Genomic DNA, 18764 nt, shown 5'->3' with positions numbered 1-18764 from the left:
TGGCAGCACTCATAGGAACACAAACTGTGCCAGTGCTGTATCAGGGGAGAGAAAAATCATAGCAGTGAGATAAAATTCCTGTAACTTTTACTCTCAGATAAACCCTGTATCTCCAGAGCAGTCTAAAACTATCCCAATACATGACAGCAAAAGGCACCCCAGGGGTGCCTCTGGCAGACAGAGCTGAAGGCATCCTAACAACTTGCCTTAGGCAGAACAGCCCAGAGCTCTTCCCAAGGAAGAAACAAAAATCAGTGATATGGCCAAGTCTTCCCCATTAACTGAAGAAATCTTTGGAGATATCCTTTCCCCATTGGACAGATTCTCGGATAACATTTGCAAAACCTTTTAATGCAAAAATTGCATCTCAACCCCAGTAACAAAGTAAAGGCAAGGTCTACATGAACACACTCTGTAGATGCCAGCCGGTGAAATCAACCTCACACAAAGGCAGTCTCTGCTGAGGCACAAAACCTATTAGTCAAACCGCTCTTTTGAACTGGCATCCCAAAATAGTACCTCAGAAAAAGACCTGTTTTGAAGAAAAATTCTAAAATAGCAGACAATATCCAGCTCAAGAAAAGAAAAAGAAAATGAAGAATCTAGCTCGTATTTCTTCTTGGGTTTTCACTTGCTTCCCTCACCCATTCTAGTAAGTGTGAAAAAAAACCCACACACAAACAGAAACCAGGCATTATGTTAACAACAAAAACAATGGTTACATGTCAACTTCACACCAACCTATCATGATTGTAGAAGTTTAACAAAGCAATGATGAACTTGAGATTTACTAAGATTTATTAAAATATTAATCTTAATCTTCAAACTGTTATAGGCCCATACATAAAATACCAGTCTCCCATTTAATTTCATTTTGCAGATGAGAAAGTAAGCTCTCACCAGGTTATTCAACAGCTTTCATATGGGCAGATTATTTTTCTTTTTAACATTCTTACTGCCTTTTTTTAAAAAAATCCATCACCTAGTTCTGAGAAATAGCATTTATTCAATTACAATTCTCTAAAAATTACACTTTACCAGTCTTCAACATGGCACAGGAACAATAAAAGATCAGCAGCCATTAAGATATTGCAACAAACCCCATTTATTCTGCAGGGATTAGATCAGTCTGAAAGTGTAGTGCAACAATAACGTGTCAGATGTTTTGTTCAAAACTTTGATACCTATTTAAAATAATTAATTGCAAATTTAATTTCTACTTCCCCAAATAAACTTTCTTGTGTTAACACTGTCATCATTCAGTGCGCCTCTGTGAATGTGCACATAAATGTGTTTGTGTATGAATACATACAACAACAAATTTAAACACATTTTATTAAACATCTTCTTGATTTTTATGGCCTGTTAGCAGAAGTTATACAGATATTTTACCTGTGACTTGGTTTTGAAATAGAACAAATGTTTATGTAGTCCTTAGAACCAATAAAAATACATAAACCATTTTCTTCACGGATATATTCACTCCAATGCACAAACCCTTCCACTGCTCCATTTATTCCATTAGTGTAGTGGCTTAAATGATGCATGAATCATCATTTCAGCAGTGAAGTGAATGTCATTCTTAAGGTCCCAATAAAAAGATAAACAATATAAAAACCATAACTCAATACTGAGAAATATCTGCAAATAAAAGTACAAATGTAAATAGTACATTCAAGTCCAGCCTGACAGAAAATAAAGCAATTTCTCCTGCTGGCATTAGTGCCCAGCTCAAATCAGCATTTAAGAATGTGTTTATTAACATTAAGCACCAGCTTTAATCAGTAAAATTTGAGTTCAGGCTGATATGCTTCCTTGAGACAGAGCCTCAATAATTAGAAGAGGCTCAATTACAAAGTGAAGGCAGCAAAACAGTTAATAGTGCACTGGGAAAATTAAAATCTACAAACTTGTTTCAGATAACAACTGGTCAAATAAGGTAGGTGCAAAGTCTGAAAGACTAGACTTGCTTTGTCAGTATATTCCAGAGTAATAAATACTACTATAAAATATTTGAGTTTGATCTCATTTTCTCTGTGCTTTCTAGCAGAGTAGCCAGATACATTATTTGAGTCACTTGTATAATTTCTTCAATCAAACAAATTATTTTTCCAATTAAGCTGCTCAATGTACTCAAGAATAGAAGCAAATGGTGTGAGAAATGTTAGGGCACCTGTGACTACCAAAAATAGAAGAGGGAGTAAGTGAGCATACTGCTTCTGTGCTTCCTCTCTCCTACTCTAAGAGATCTGGCCAATTCCAATCAAACACTAAAGGCATCAGTAAATTCTTAAAAGGCTGGTGAATATCTGTGGCAGCCTGACTAGTCAGACCACAAAAGGGACAGCAGCAAAAACGAGCAGCTGCTCTCATTAATGCCTCCCTTGAAGCAAAGTGCCTTGTGAGCTCATGAGAGCTCAGGTCTGTCGGTCCTGCTGCTTAACCAGACAGCATCTACAACACCTGAAAACAGCCTCAGCACAGCAGTGCCTTCTGCCCATCCAGGTGCTATGGAACACATCAAATCAGCAGTCCCAAGGGCTAAGTGAAGATAAAATCTACAAAACAACTGCAAATAATTTCATTCCTTGAATAGGTTTTGTTTTGAAAAGCATTGCTGAATATTAAGTTTAAGGAACTCCGGGCCTTAAAAAATCAAAGTAGCTGTACTGCACTACTCACTATCTTCTGGAACTGCCACCTACATACTGAGAAAGCAGCAAGCAAGGCTGTTCTCTCAACCCCGGCACCAGCCCATACGTACAGAAGAGCAGTGGTAAAGTTGTAGGACAAGCATTTGCTAGTTCCTGCAAACAGAACACTATTACCTTTTTCCTCATGGTAAAAAAGAGGGGTAAATCTCTTCTCCCGTTTAGGATTTGGCACTTCTTAACACTTGGTATGTTGGTACCGCTCTGATTTGTTTGCGTGGGCACCATTTTTTCTTAAAGGAATTAATTTCTAATTTAAACATTAAATATTTATGGAAGGTCAGCAACTTTGTAAGCACCAAGCAAGCTCTATCCAAAGAGCAATAGAAAAGCCTGCCTTTGTCACCCTGAGCTGAGCAAGGCCTGTTTAGAAGAGTACTTCAGCCCACTGAGATAGTGCTATTCTTCCAATTCACACACCCATCAGACATTGCTTTGAAGACTTTTTTTTGCCCCCCTCCATAGTCTCATTACTTAGGTGTAAAAATCAGATGTACACCCTAGAGACACAGTTTCAAGATACATTATTACATTAATTAATTACATTGTCCCATCTACTACATTTCTCTCCCTTTTGACTCCTTCACATGATGCCTTGTCAGAGAAAATTCTATGGAAGAAAATACTAACTTCTCCTTAAAAACAAAACCACAAACTAAAAAACCAAACCAACAAAAACAACAAAAAATCAATTTCAAATCAGATGTTACCAATTTTTATAGTGTTAGACAATTTAAAATATTGCAGTCCAATAGCATGAATTTCAGAGTATATATTGTCTTTTAAAAATATTTCTCTAGTATTTACAAGGTGGTACAGAGTATAAACAGCAAAAGTTTTGACAGTCCTTACAATCAAAATCTGAAACAAACTACAACAAAATAGTCAAAACCCTGAGGACCTTGCACTGCACAGAAAAACTTCCAAACTTCAGGAGTTTTACATAATCAGTTCTCCCAATTCAGTCGTAAATTATAACATGGAGTATACACATATACAAAATCAATAGCTGCATATAAACAAATTGTATTTCCTTATTTCCTCTGCACTGTACAAACTAGACACATCAAAACAGACTACTTTTGAACAGAAAATACACTCAGATATATAGATAACGTATACAAATATACATAATAACACAAGAATATACATGTAAGGATTACACTTCAGGCTCAGGAAATCAGCTGGAGGTTTCATGAAGTGCTCTGTTCTTCTGCAGCACTGTATTTAATTCCTGAATCACATCTGATGGCAATTTACTATCTAGTTCCAAAGTAGTTTTGTTTGTTTTGTTTTTATTTTTCTTCAGTGTCTTATGGGGTATTTGGTGCAATTCAGTCATCCCTGAGCCTGCATCATCCTCAGAAATCAAGTTTCGATGTGTTTTTGCATGATTTCGCCCTTTCTCCTCCTTCCTTTCCAAACATTGTGCCACAATGGATGCCTTTTCTTTCAAGTTTTTTCTTCCTTCCAGAAGTTCATTATCATGATGTTCACCATATCTTGATTTTCCAGCTTGTAGTTCTATATTCTTACCAAACAAGCAGAGAAATAAGTTCATTCGCACCATATTAAAAAAATGCTTAGATTGCAATTTTTGCTCATTAGTTTCACATAAGTTTTAAAGAAAAAAAAATTTTACTCAAGAGCTGAGACAGCAAAGTCAGTTTTAAATTACCCCAATTGTCATATTATTACTTAATAATCCTTTTTAGTGAGCAAATTCTCAATTAGCGATACTTCTGAAATTTACATAAATCATGCACCGTGCCAATGAAGACATGAAGGTTTATTTTTATATAACCACAATTTGATTTTTCATTCTAACACTGTAGACTAAATTTTAGCATTTTACAGCAGTTCCATAACACTAAAAGACCTAAAATTGTTTGGTGGAATTAACACAACTGTGTATATTACAGTTTTTATAATATAATGACTGAGCAACATGAATATACGAGAGATAATTTTAACAATCACATAAATATTTTCAGCAGCTTTTAAATACTAACTGATATGTTATAAAGATTGGCTTCTTTTTCAATCTGTATATTAGTGGGCTGTTTTCAAGTTCTTAAGCTGCAGAAAATTAAAGGTAAACCAGATATTGCATCTAAATTTGCATTTAGATACTTTTTTCCTGTGTGCCATCTTTCTTGACAACCAGAAGGTGGAGAAAGCTGAGGGACACTTTGGGTCTTTTTGTATTTGCTGTGTGGAACTTGTTCAGTTTGACTGCATTTTTTACAGAGTTATTCATCCACAGCATATGAGCAACTTGTTCCTTGGAATCTTAATACCTCCTATATGTTAAAACAAACATTAAAAACTACTCAAACAGTAGGGAGGAGCTAATTTAGATACAAAAAATTATAGAATAATTTGGGCCTTTCTTGTATGACCTATTGTAAGTCAGTATGCTATTTGATCATTCTTGAAAGAAAATTTTTTTTCTCATTCCTCAGCCTTCTTGCATTTTGAAATAAAATCAAATACTTACTGCAGATACACATCAATATATTTCTATTTCAATTACATAATTCTATATGAGAAACATGCATATTCCAAATGCACTATCCACATGTGCAACAAGTGGTATAGAAATAACCAAAATGTTTTGGTTCTATTTGTTATTAGGATTCTTAGTTATTGAGCCTTTCAAACTTTTGGTATTACACATTTATCTTGCTAACACTCAATAAAACTGCTTTCAACAATAAGAAAAAATCAGACATTCAATATAGACATTTTAGCAAAAAATATTAAACTCAGTTTCTGGGTATCTTTAAACTTATGGTGGTTTGGGTTTTTCTCCCTCCCCCCCAAGTCATCTTTCTCTCACAAAGATATCACTTTTTTCACTGTTTGGAATACTTTCAGTCTCTTTTCCTACCTGTATAAATTGATGACATTTCTACTACAAGTTTACACATTGATCTGTAAATAGACCTCCATTTTCCATAACCAGCATATTTCAGAAAATGTTTGTTCCTGTTATTACTTTCTAATGCGTTAAAACTGAGATATTCTTGCATGTTGGAAGAGTACTCAAATTCATGGAAAGACTGAAGGCATGGTCTCCCAATGGTACATTTTTTTTAACTGACTCCACTGGGGTATATTCTTAATATACTGGGGTTTTTCTGGGGTATTAATAAACTGGGATATTTCTTCTTAACAAATCGTATCATATATATACTTTCTACCACTGTTTTACCATTCATTCCAGTTTTAGCTTTCCATGTAAAAAAACCCATTAGTTTCTATTTTTCATTATGTATTGCGTTAACCTTCCTAAAGATGCAAATACCTTTTTCATTAAAATTATCTAGATTTAGTAATGGCATAAATAATGAAGATGGTAGATTTCTGATTTTAAGTTTAAATGCAGACCTCCTCAAAGTTGCAGTTTACAAAACATTAAAGTCATCCCTAATAAAGCTAATTATGCCCAAAAAAAAAAATACATACAGTACTGTAAGGCATTAAGGATTTTTAAGAACGCAGCTCAAAATTCAATAAAACTTTTATCCTAGAATGTTTGAATTTGTAGCCATCTCAAAGAATGCACTTAGAGGTTTCAAGTGTACTTGCATAAAGAATAGGTAAGAGACACACCTAAGGGTTACGAAGTTTTTTTGATTGACAAGACCTGATTACTTTCAAAGAAGTTTGAAAATACAAGCATCAGAAAGCACTTGCTAAATATTTCAAAAATACTTTTTGAGAGAAGGTTAAAAAGAACAAATTAAACAAAATACAAAAATTTGTAAACAAATTACAAAATACTTATTGCAACATGGTTTTGTACTCTTGTAGTTAGGCATAGTAGAAATTCTTTCTGGAACAAAGTGTAACACAAGACAGAGTTGTATTTTACATAAACCACTATGCCTGCCTTTTGGTTTTGGTTTACTATGGAAAAAGCCAACTTTATCATTCTGTACCTGAACCACCATCTCTGTTAGTGGTGATAACACATCTCATATTAACCTCTGCCTTCAAAGTATTTTAAAATGTGCACGAAATGATACTGCTGCAGTCAAAGGACCAAGCTGTTGTTTCAACAGTTACTCACTGCTGCAGTCAGGCTAGTTACCACCACTATTTCCAAGTAGAACAGTCCTCCACTGCTTCATCTCAGCTGGAATTAAGGCAAGTTCTCCCCACAGGCATCAGTATCTCTACGGGGATACCAGACAGTAATCTCAAGCTAATATGATATGGTTCAGATATATCACTAGTGCACATCATGTAGTAACAAAGCTCAGTCTATTCAAAGAGTTGTAACTAAACTCTCTCATTCTTCTTTGAGACTAATCATAGTACAACTTAAATGTATCAACCTTAGTTCCATCTGAGCTTTTCCATTACACTCACAGAGTACACAACTAAAACCACGCAGTTATTTTAGACAGAAGAAAAAATATTGTAAGATATGAATGCAGGACAGTGTACAAGGATCTTATTAAAAATAAAACCCATACTGTAATTATGTGCATAGTATTTCCAGCTAAAAGTCTTATTTACTCCTAATGAACAATCTATACTCAAAAATAAAAAACAAGCACAAATAAAAGTCCATTGCAATTTACTGAACAGCCAGAGAGGTTATGCAACTTGAGACTACAATAGCTTTTTTACATTAAATTGTCCTAAATGTTCCTTTAATGACAAAATATTGGAAGAGACATTGATAATGAGAGCATCTGTATTTTATTATTTATCTAGCTCGAGGGTGTTCATTATTACTAGACTACTTATTACAGGGTTGTGGTAAAAGTTACACATCAAGTTTAAACCCCACTTACCTCTGTATTCTCTCTAATTTTACAAGTGTTCTTCTCCTGATGAATGGGAATTAGTGGTAAGCCTCTGATCTTCGGACTTTTAGTTATGGATTGTTTTCTTACTGTCCCAGCAGGTGGCCATATATCTGCATGCTGAAGAAAGAAATTATTCCTTATTTTCCATGTACAATTTCATAAATACATAAGATTCTTTGGTATGCAAAAATCCCTTGGAAAAAGCTATATACTGTACAATATCATGCCCTTCTATTGTGGGAGAAAGGGAAAAATACTATGATGCTTAAAATTTTGTTAATAATTCACAAGTGCTGCACAATGTTGAGTGAAAAGAACCAAAATGTCTCTACATAATTATCACGTATCAAGCATCTTCCTTCCTTAATATTATTCTCATTATCCTGAAAAAAATAGAAAATATCACCAAACATGTCATACATATTGACTTCTTTCACAATTTCAAAATTCCACAGAAGCAAGCTTTCACGAGTCCCAACAAAAGTTTCTGAAGAAAGATAAAATTACCTCAATGTACAAGCATTTCAAAATGTGTTTCTTGTTGAAGTTCAAGACCCAAGTGCAGGGTACAACACTTGGGCCACAACAACCCTATGCAGTGCTACAGGCTGGGGCAGAGTGGCTGGAATGTGGCCCAGTGGAAAAGAACCTGGGACTGCTGGTCCACAGCTGCTGAACATGAGCCAGCATGTGCCCAGGTGGCCAAGAAGGCCAGTGGCATCCTGGCCTGTGTCAGAAATAGTGTGGCCAGCAGGACCAGGGCAGTGATTGCTCCCTTGTACCTGGCACTGGTGAGGCCACACCTCAAACCCTGTGTCCAGTTCTGGGCCCCTGACTGCAAGAGACATTGAGGGGCTGGAGCGCATCCAGAGAAGGGCAATGGAACTGAGGAAGGGTCTGGAGCACAAGGCTTGTGCTGAGGGAGCTGGGGGTGTTCAGCCTGGAGAAAAGGAGGCTCAGGGGGAACTGACCGGTCTCTACAATTGCCTGAAAGGAGGCTCGAGCCAGGCGGGGATGGGCTGCTTCTCCCAGGCAGCCAGCGACAGGCTGAGAGGAAATAGTCTTAAACTGCACCAGGGGAGTTTACATTGGATATTAGGAAGAGTTTCTTCCTGAAATGGGTGATTAGACACTGGAATGTCATTACTCCAGTGAGCATGCCTGGAGGTGTTTAAGAAAAGACTACGTGTGTCACTCAGTGCCATGATCTGGTTGACAAGGTGGTGTTAGGTCATAGCTTTGACTCAATGATCTCAAATGTCCTTTCCAAACTAAATGATTCTGCGATTCTGTGAAAATTTGTATTAATAATTTAGAGAAAATAATTCCTTAACAACATGTGTTATCTAAAACACAATCTACAAGTATGCAGATCTGGTCAGGTTTCATCAGTAGTCTTTGCTTTAGCTCAACTGAAATAGGTCAGTTTTGGGGAAAAATGTGAAGCTTTACTCTGAGTGAAAAACAAGACTGGGAAGAGAAGGGAAGTAAAAAACCATAAATTATTTATTGAACATTTAAAATTTGAGCACATGAGCTCACAGTCCTCAAGTAATGCTAATAAAAACCAGAAAGACAGATTTGAGGACAAGGTATTTCAAGACTATTTTACTGAAAAATCAACAACACGAGATTCTGTGAATCAAAGAGAATGTCCAAGGCCTACAGCTATCTCAGCAAAACTTCGAAGGAAACTGGCAAGCCAGGACTGCAAATCCATGAAGCAAGTCTCTTGAAGACTATGTAAAAAAACAGTTGTGGAGCTATGATCATACTTGCACATGGTCTGCAAGTAAAAAGAGCATTGCCGTTAAAACACATCAGAATCAGTGATTATTGACTCATGATGGCTGACTAGAAATTGAAAGCCTTGGTTCTAAATTTAGAAAAAGTATTTTATAGACTCATACATTGATGGAGTAAAAAATTCTCACACATGGTGTGACCAGAGTGATGCAAAAGTCTGTGATAAGAGTTCTCTCCAGTAAAGAGTGCTCTCCATTAAGAACATTTTCTTCCAATGAAGTGAGACATTATTATCTGAAAGAGCAGCTCTTGCCAACCAAAATGAGTTTATTGCAGATCAAGATACAACAAACAAACACAATCCAGAAAGTAATGGAGAAATTTTAATCAGCTTCTGAAGAAAACTGTCTGCCTTAATTCGCAGCAAGTCTAAGGAAACCATCCCTGTCAGCTAAGCAGCCTGATTTCCCTTTTGTGCCTGTAACATTTCTTAAGATAGAACTGAGAAAGTGTATCAGAAATACTAGCAATGTATTAGGCCACATAAAAAATGTATTTATTCATAGTTTTGACCCCTCTGTTCAACTGCACCTCATGGTAGTATAATGTGCCTCCAGCTGATCAAAGGCAAGGAAACTGGAAGAAAACCATTGTATCCATCTTCATACCAATTAATTACTTCCAACTGTATGCTATGCATGCTTTTAAGAGATTTTGTACAGAACTATTATAGAATTCAAGCATCATGCTTTTCAGGATGGTTTTGCATAGAACTAAAAGGAACATTGGTCCTACTTCACACACTTAGTATGTACCAGCTTGAAATGGAAGATTATTAACCTCTGGGTTAACTTGATTGTCTGTATCAAAGTACTCCTGTACCAAGATTATACTGGTACCTACACTTTGCCATTTATTTACTCTGCACTATTTATAGTACAGGAATAAACAATATCAGACACCAGGGAAAAAAAAACAGTAATAGTACTACTATCTTACTGATATTAATTACTAATAAAACGTGAGTCTGTTCAAGCTCTGAGGAACGCAGTACTATTAGTTTATGCCACTCTTAATTGTACAAGATCATTAAATGTCAATATCTTAACACTTCCAAACCAATTTTACAGTATTTTTCAATTTCCAATCTAAGTGATTCCAGTCACAAAGAAGATGTGCTGCCTACGGTCTCTCTAACATGTGTTCAAATACAGTGACAACATACACAGTAAAAAACCAAGCTGACTTCCCTAAAGATGGTCTCAACTTGAAAATTCTAACTAGAAATAATCTCAGTTGACATTTACAGTTTTCTGGCTTAGAAATGGGATAATGTGGTAATAATCATCTGCTGCTTTTTAAAGATCTTACAGCAAACTTTATCAATATGAGGCATTGCATTCTTAAGGAGATTTTTCTCTGTAACAAAATAGTAGATTGCAATTAGAACAATACACTAAATCTGCATCATCAGCACATAATTTCTCATCTAATCTATAGACTGACAACTTTACTGATGTCCAGAACGCCAAAAAACCCTTTCAACATAGTACTGCTAATTCAACGCACTGTTCATTCAAAATTCACTTTATTCTTTTTGGAATAGTTTTAAAAATAACATCATCAATTCATAGCAATTTTTTTAATGTACATGACATGATTTTTTGTTTTCTGTTAGGAAAAATTATCCTGGACATTGAGTGTTATCTCCTAGTTTTTATCTATATTGTCAAAGGAACATTGTACATCTGCCTGAGCAGAATCGTAAGACTGTCCTTCATTGTGATTTTATGTCAAAAGGACTTCAACAGTTACCAACCTTGCATGAGTTACTTCTAAGTTTCCTATATCAATAACCTCTGAGCCTATTTGCTGTGACACTGCTCATGTTATGCCCATGAGATGTATGCCAGCTGTTTCCATAGAAACAACAACTGTCATTTCAGTTAAGGGAGATGAATAAGACAAGAATTTGGAAGTCTTACTTTCAAGGCATGTACTGTATTTCTAGCACTACTGTCTATGAAAGTCAGATTCTGTTTTAGAAAGTTGTAAAGTCTGTATTTCAACAGCCTTGTGCTCAGCCTACTTTATGCAACACAAAGCTCCCAGGTAATCATAAATCTAGCAATGTTTATTCACAGTGATATCCTTCAAAGCTCCTTGAACATCATGAGAAAAAGAAAAATCTGACACAGACACAAAATCCTGTTAAAACCTTAAACTGCATTCCAGTCTCCTGTCAGGATAAATTCTTCCCACCTTGCTTACTTCCACTTCTCCAATGCAAACATTAAACTCCATTTCCAAGGATGTGTTGTATGTCACTCAAACGTATATCCTCCTTACAATCTCACAGCAAGCAGAAGAGTACTTAATTTAGGATAAAGCCTACCCAACACAATGAATTGTCAGTGTTAATGAAACAAGCCTGGATACCAGAGAAATAAAGTCATATTGGCACAGCTCTTCAACTGGGCTATTTCACACCACTATGCTTTTAAACATGCTTCTTTCATGTCTACTTTAGCAGCATCCAAACTAGTGAGCAAAGAAATAGCACTTGGGTATTGTGGCACACAGACACATTTTTTAGGTCAATGGCCAAAATTTTAACCCATAAGAGCCTTCTGGAAAGGAAATAATGGTCCTTTTTTACCAAGCTTCTCTACAACACAGTGGGGTGGGACGGGGAGATGATGTCAGAATCTAATGTTTTTACACATTCTCAGAGCATTCATAGTCTTCATGGACTAAGACACATCTTTTGGCATTTTTATTACATGAAGTATTCCAGCAACTTTGACACTGAACCTTATATATAACACATACATATTTAATTGAATTTTTATAACAGCAGAATAAGTTACATTTTCTGATCAGATTAGTACCTGTGCCATAAAAATGCTGATCACCCACTCCATCTGCACATCTTGTCCATCACAACACATATACCTAGAACACAATATATAATTAATATTAAAAACAATGGAGAGGCCTGTTACAGTTAAACATATTAAATAATAGGCTTCTAAACTACATCAAATAGTGCTTAAATTCATTCATGTTATCTATATTTATTATTAACATCCCAGAAAAAATAGGCATATATAAATACTTCAAATTATCACTTCACCTACTTTGAAAACAGTGCCTGTGCTTCATTTTAAGAATGTCCACAGGATTAAAATCTATCATTCTAACTTTATGACTATTGTTTGCTCTCTGGTCACAGAAGGAAGCCAGACACCTAAACCCAAAAGATGAACTCAACATATCAATTAAGAAAGTTTCTTAATGTAAAAAAACAAAACTAAAATTCAACATGAAAGCAAAATAATGCCCATTAGTTTTCAAACATTCTTATTTTGCAATTGAATATTTCAACAAATATTAGACAGTGAAGTTAAACCAAGCATGTGCTTCATGTTTACCTACCACTGGTGTTTTTCAGAAAATACTGCAAGTCCCCAGCTGAAAGAAGGAAGATTTTCAAAAATTAGTTCCATAAACAGGGACATATTCCTCAAACTGCAGAGATTAATTACCTTTATATAGTCTTTATAATTTGAATTTAAAAAAAGTTGCAAACTCTAAATGTGTACTGCAAATCCAGAATAAAGTTGTGGGTTTGAGGATGAATTTTGCTAATTTTCTTACAACTGATTCACAGTTAATGAACTTTCTGTTCTAGACAAAGGGTTATAGCAAAGCACTGCAGATGACAGCTGACTAGTTGCTACATTTTTGCTGTGGCTGTGCTTTCAAAAAGGAGCTGGAAATAAAACTGTCTGGTAAAGAGTCCACTACAGTGTGGAAGTCACAGAAAGAAAAGAGCTATGCTCATACTATAAACAAAAGGAATCACATGAGTTTATAGGGATTTAATAATTACTAGGGAAATGAAAAGGGAGTGGGTGCACAATGAAGCCTCTGAGGTGAAACAGACACTTATGGAGATCCAGAATAGACTTGGTCAAAACTCTTCTTTTGAAAGTAGACTTAAAATAAACCTGAAGGCAAAAATAACCTGCAAAGACACATTTACATAATATTTTTACTTCTATTTTGGACTAATCTCCTACTCATTCTGCACTTGAATTAAAAAAAAAAAAAAAAAAAAAAAAAAAAAACAAAAAAAAAAAAACAACCCAACATTTTCTTTAACATGGTTAAGCTTTGAAATTCACAGACCTTTTTGGAGTGTTTTGATTTGCCAACTGCAAAGGAAAAGTTCAGGCAGATCTGTTTAAAGGCTACAGCCAACCTGGACTCCCTCTGGGACAAGATCCTATGTGCATTGTCTCAGTATCTCAAAGCTTTGACCGAACAAGAACTGGAAACATCTGAGAAAAACAGGTGTCATTTTTCACTGCTCTTTTCCTGAGAAATAGTCACTGATGTTTGTAAAGTGCACTGTAGTCTTCAGCTGGCAAAAACATCAAAATAACAAAGATCCTGAAAAAGTAAAATCCTCTGCTGAACAACAGGAACTCCCAGTAAGGGCCATGACTAGCTGGTTTTCTCTTCTCTCTTTTTACTTGGTGGAAGGAAAGTGTGTCCACCAATGACATATACCAAAAAACTAAGTGAGCCAGGAGCAACCATATCCACAAGAGATAACAAATGCACTTTAGATTACGAAGAGCCAATCAATAAAGTAATTTACTAGCACAGATTAGTTAACATGGAACATGAAAACAAATATAAGAACAGAACAGGTAATATTACAGGGGATAATTTAATTCAGCATACTGCTATAGACTTCTTTATTTTTTCTTGTTCCACAATGTTCTATGCTAGCCTTTATTGATGATACTACAATACTTTTTACACAGTGTTTATTTTCTTTCTATTCTTACTTTGTTGGTGGCTTCATTTTCTTTTTCACTCCAAGATAAAGCTTCAGAGAACTGACAGGTAACACTTTTTCAGGTTTGCTAGCCTGCAAATAAAGTAGGATTCTAATTATTGTATCAGGAATATGCCAAAGAGAAAATGCCACATGACTGATTTCACAGTTCAGTTTCTTTCATGGAGTGCACCCCTCTTTTCTAGAAAATCATTAAAATATTTTCTCTCTTTCTTTGCCATTGACAAAGTGTATCAGTCACTATTATCGGAAACAGACTGAAGAAGAACCTAAGGTTCACATGAAATCACAAAACTGTAACACAATCAGAGTAATGAAGATGTGGTGCTATATATGAACACAAACTCTTCAAGAGACAGGAAGTTGGGAAATAGGATTGCCCTCTGTTAAATAGCCTCTTCTATGGAATGGTGAGAATTTTCTTCAGATCACAGAATGGTCTGGGTTGGAAGAGACTTTAAAGACTACCTAGTTCCAACCCCCCTCCTATGAACAGGAAAATCTTTTACTAGACCAGATTGCTCAGAACTCTCTGTAGCCTGACCTTGAACACTTCCAGTGATAGGGCACCCCAAGATTTTCTGGGTAACCTGTTCCAGGGTCTCACCACCCTCACAGTAAAGAATTTTTCCTAATACGCAATCTAAACCTACTCTCAGTTTGAAAGCATTTCCTGTTGTTCTGCTGCATTACACTCTTCTAAAACATCAATTTCTGTCTTTCTTCTAAGCTCCTTTCAGGTACTAAAAGGCCATAAGTAGGTCTCTTTTCCAGGCTGTCCAAACCCAGTTCTCTCAGTCTTCCTTCACAGACAAGGTGCCCCACCCCTCTAATCGATCTGGTAGCCTCCCTTGGACTCGCTCTAACAGGTCCCTGTCCTTCCTGTCCTGGGACCCCAGAGCTGCTGCAGCTCTGCAGGGGGGTCTCGCCAGAGCAGAGCAGAGTGGCAGAATCCCCTCCATGGCCCTACTGCCCACGGTGCTCTGGATGCAGCCCAGGACATGTTTTGCTTTTTGGGCTGTGAGTGCCCATGGCTGGGTCATGTCCATGGCTGGGTGTCCTCTCACCCAGCAGCATCACCAAGTCCTCCTTGGCAGAGCTGCTCTGGATCTGTTCATCCCCCAGACTGGGCTGATATAATGAGTTTTCAGAAACAAGGTGCAACACCTTGCACCTTGATCATGTTAAAGCTGCTGAGATTCCCATGTGCTTACTTTTCATGCTTGTCCAGGCCATTCTGGATGGCATCCTGTCCCCCAGGTGTATCAGCCATACCACCAGCTTGATGTCATCTGCAAATTTGCTGAAGATGCAATCAATCCCTGTTTCTGTGTCACTAATGAATATATTAGGTAGCACTAATCCCAGTAAGGACCTCTGAAGGACACCACATGCCACTGATGTCCATCAGGACTCTGAGCCATTGATCACTACTCTCTGGATGTGACTATCCAACCACTTTCTTATCTGTCTAACAATCCACTCAATCAATTCCATCCCTCTCCAATTTAAAGAAAAGAATATTGTGAGGGACTATGTCAAAGGCTTTAAAGAATTTCAGATAAATGGCACTTGCAACTCTTGCCTTGTCCACTGACATAGTCAATTCATCATAGAAGGGCACTAAGTTGGTCAGGCAGGACTTGCCCTTGATGAAGCTGTGCTGACTGACTCAAACCACAACCCCTGGTTTAGATAGTGCTTCATCCATTAGGCCACTGAGGCCATGAATCAGGACCAAAAAAAAAGCAAATTATGTCTTCAAACAACACACAGAAGTCTCCGGATAACATATCCTAACTTTTATGGGACAGGGGAGGGGGAGGGCAGGGCTTTGTTCCTCCTTATATCTTCAGGAAGGGCAGCCCAATGAGACAGAAGGAATCGACCTGGTTTCTGGAGAACACCAGTATTGGGACTTTCAGAGGAACCTACACAGGACAAAGAAATGCAACAACAGGAATCTCATTTAATTCAACAATGTTATATACAAACTCTTGCATGGGTGAAGGAAAAAACTCTTTGAATGACAGAGGGTGCGAGGCAGTTCTGATGATAGGGACTGGAGCATGCTGGTAGGTGACAAGCTGGGCATAACCAGCAGAGTGTCCTAAGAGCAAAGGTGGTCTCACTTTCCTGAGCTAGCAGAAGCACAGGTAGTAGGTGGAGGAGAGTGATTCTCTTCCTTTCCTTATTACTTATGTGATCACATCTTTTGGATCATTGAGACAAAAATGAGACTCAGTAATCTGGAGAGTGTTCAGCAGGGGCCCACCAAACCATCTGGGGACTGAAGCCCTTCCCCTGGAGGAGAGGCTGACCTACCAGCGACCCCCCAGCACCCACAGTGAAATTTCAAAGCAAACTAAGCGAGGATTTTTATATTGTGAGAAGACTACATCTAAGGACAGACAAACTTTCCTCTATGAGGACAGGTGTTGCAACAGGCTGCCCAGAAAGGTTGTGCTGTCCTCAGGGTTTTCAAAGACTTTAACAGATGAAAGCTGTGCACAACATGTCCTGACCTCAGCTGCTATCCCTGCTCTGCACAGGAAGCTGGACAAGGATCTCCCGAGTTCCTTGCTTGCTCCTTCTCAAACAAACTACCTTTAGTCAATCTACAGAAGACATAGACCCACAGGTATGAGAACTGAAGGTTACTGGAAGATGAAGTGCTGAAAGGAAACAATAGATGGACACTATTACAGAGAAAAACTAGTATTTAACACAATACAAAAGCATTCCTTTAGTACTTTTAGGTCAAGTGTTTTAGCTTTCAGTGTAGAAAAAACTGCACCAAACAACAAATCTTATAATCCCAGTACACAAAGCTGCTCCCTAGTGTTTACTGTCTCTGGATTCTCAATTTCCCATTCTGCAGCTTTCAATTTCTAGCACTCCAGTGTGGAAAAAAGAAACACTTAAGAGAACTTAAGAAAACAACAAAACACACAACAGTTTTATGGTTGGTATTCTTGTGTAACTTCCCGTTCAAAAGAAGGGTACTGTCGGGATGAAAAAATACCCCTGAAGAACATACTATTAAGTTAAACAACTGCATACTTCTCAAAATAATGCATCTTAAGGGAGCCATTTCTTTGTCTGTGAGCTTATCTCTTAGCAACAGAACATTAAAGGGGTAAATTATTTCAGTCAATTAGCACAATATAGTAATTTAGCATACAGTATTCACGGAAACTTTTAATGTTTTTGATAATTGCTCTTGTACAAGAAAATACTGAACAGAATGTATCTCCACCTGCATATACAAATTTAATTTGCTATTAATGAGAATTTATAAATTAATTAGTACATGTGGCCTTATTAACTACAATTTTCCATCTGCAATGTCAGGCTTTTGTACTAGTCATTCCGAAATATGACTAAAATTAAACCAAGATTATTCATGGTAGATTAGTATCTCTCAAAAAACGTAAAACAAACTCATATACTATTTGATCAGAATGGTATTGCCATTTGCATTTTAAAAAAATAAAGTAATTTAAAAGTAAGTGTTCAAAGCACCTCCTGTGTTGGGGAATTCAGTTGTTTATAAATTAGAACGGCTTAAAAGAGGAGATTATAAAGTGGTAAAACAATCCTATCATAAATTCTCTCCAAGACACTAATTAAGGTTTTATGGGCATATTAATTTATTCGCACATATGTGCCAATTTGAGTTTTAGCACTAGATTGTAAGACACTATTTGTGACATTCTGGGGTCATCCTAATTGAGACTGTATCCACAGCTCCACAAGAAGACACAGTGCATTAGCTTATGTGAGCAAGGGATATGTCTTAAAAAAGTACTTTAGGAAGGTCAGCAATATACATCTATATTTTTTGGATGAGAGAAAAACAGCAGTCAGCAAATATAAAAGCACTTGAAATCCTGATTTTTTTTTTTGACCAGGAATAATTGGAACTAAAACATAGTTCTTTATTAATATTATTTCGCTTTATACTTAAATATAAGCTGCATACACTCAAACCCACTGTTTTAAGAAAACTCCCATGAAATATTTAAAACTGAACCTTCCTGCTATTAAACATGACTAAATTCACTTCTATGGAATTCTGAGGTGTACGTAACCTAATTATCCATACTAGTTTTCAGAGGACAGAAAATACATCTGAAAAATGTTGTTGGGAAGCAGGGAAATATTTTCCTAGTGTATTGAGAGTTATTGTTTCCTATAATCTCTTCTAACATGAGAGAAGTACGTATAAGAACCCTGTTGTTTGAATTTTTAAGGGCTTTGTGTGAAATACCAAGAAAAAAAAATGGCACGCACTCCTTTAAGTTCCCTATTACTTCTGCTGCAACTTTCTACAGCAGGATTTCAAATAATTTAATATCAGCACAAAGTACCCAGACATTGTTCTATTTTTAATTTTTAAAGCTTAGAGTAATGCCTAACTACAACAGATAAATGACAAACCTACACAAACTCCTCCTATTAACACACCTGTGAAACAGCAGGACAAAAATCATAGTCAACCCCAGATTCTAGAAGTTGCCATTTCATATGAGAAATGTTTATCTATTTGTTGATCTTTTCTTTTTCAAAAAAAAAGAAAGCTTAATACAAAGTTTGTTGAAGAGT

The 18764-nt window shown here is 36.6% G+C and overlaps 1 protein-coding gene across 4 annotated transcripts in view; it reads right to left on the bottom strand.

The window, feature by feature from the left end:
- Nucleotides 1-986: 986 nt before the first annotated feature.
- The window catches only part of ARAP2 (ArfGAP with RhoGAP domain, ankyrin repeat and PH domain 2), a 196162-nt gene continuing 178384 nt past the window's right edge, over nucleotides 987-18764 (bottom strand). For 2 of the 4 annotated variants that reach the window (XM_064418435.1, XM_064418434.1), the window contains 5 exons: nucleotides 14146-14228; nucleotides 12722-12757; nucleotides 12175-12238; nucleotides 7523-7654; nucleotides 987-4242 (listed from right to left, as the gene is read on the bottom strand). In XM_064418435.1, the coding sequence (XP_064274505.1) occupies nucleotides 3892-4242; nucleotides 7523-7654; nucleotides 12175-12238; nucleotides 12722-12757; nucleotides 14146-14228 (666 nt within the window). In that variant the 3' untranslated portion in view covers nucleotides 987-3891. Of the gene's footprint in view, nucleotides 4243-6789; nucleotides 6896-7522; nucleotides 7655-12174; nucleotides 12239-12721; nucleotides 12758-14145; nucleotides 14229-18764 lie in introns of all 4 variants that reach the window. The other 2 variants (XR_010361387.1, XM_064418436.1) reach the window with 2 other exon arrangements.

This window comes from Passer domesticus, chromosome 4 (assembly GCF_036417665.1).
Source record: "Passer domesticus isolate bPasDom1 chromosome 4, bPasDom1.hap1, whole genome shotgun sequence".
Taxonomy (NCBI): Eukaryota; Metazoa; Chordata; class Aves; order Passeriformes; family Passeridae; genus Passer; species Passer domesticus.
The sequence above is the reverse complement of the archived record's forward strand: the minus strand, read 5'-3'. Positions and strand labels throughout refer to the sequence as shown.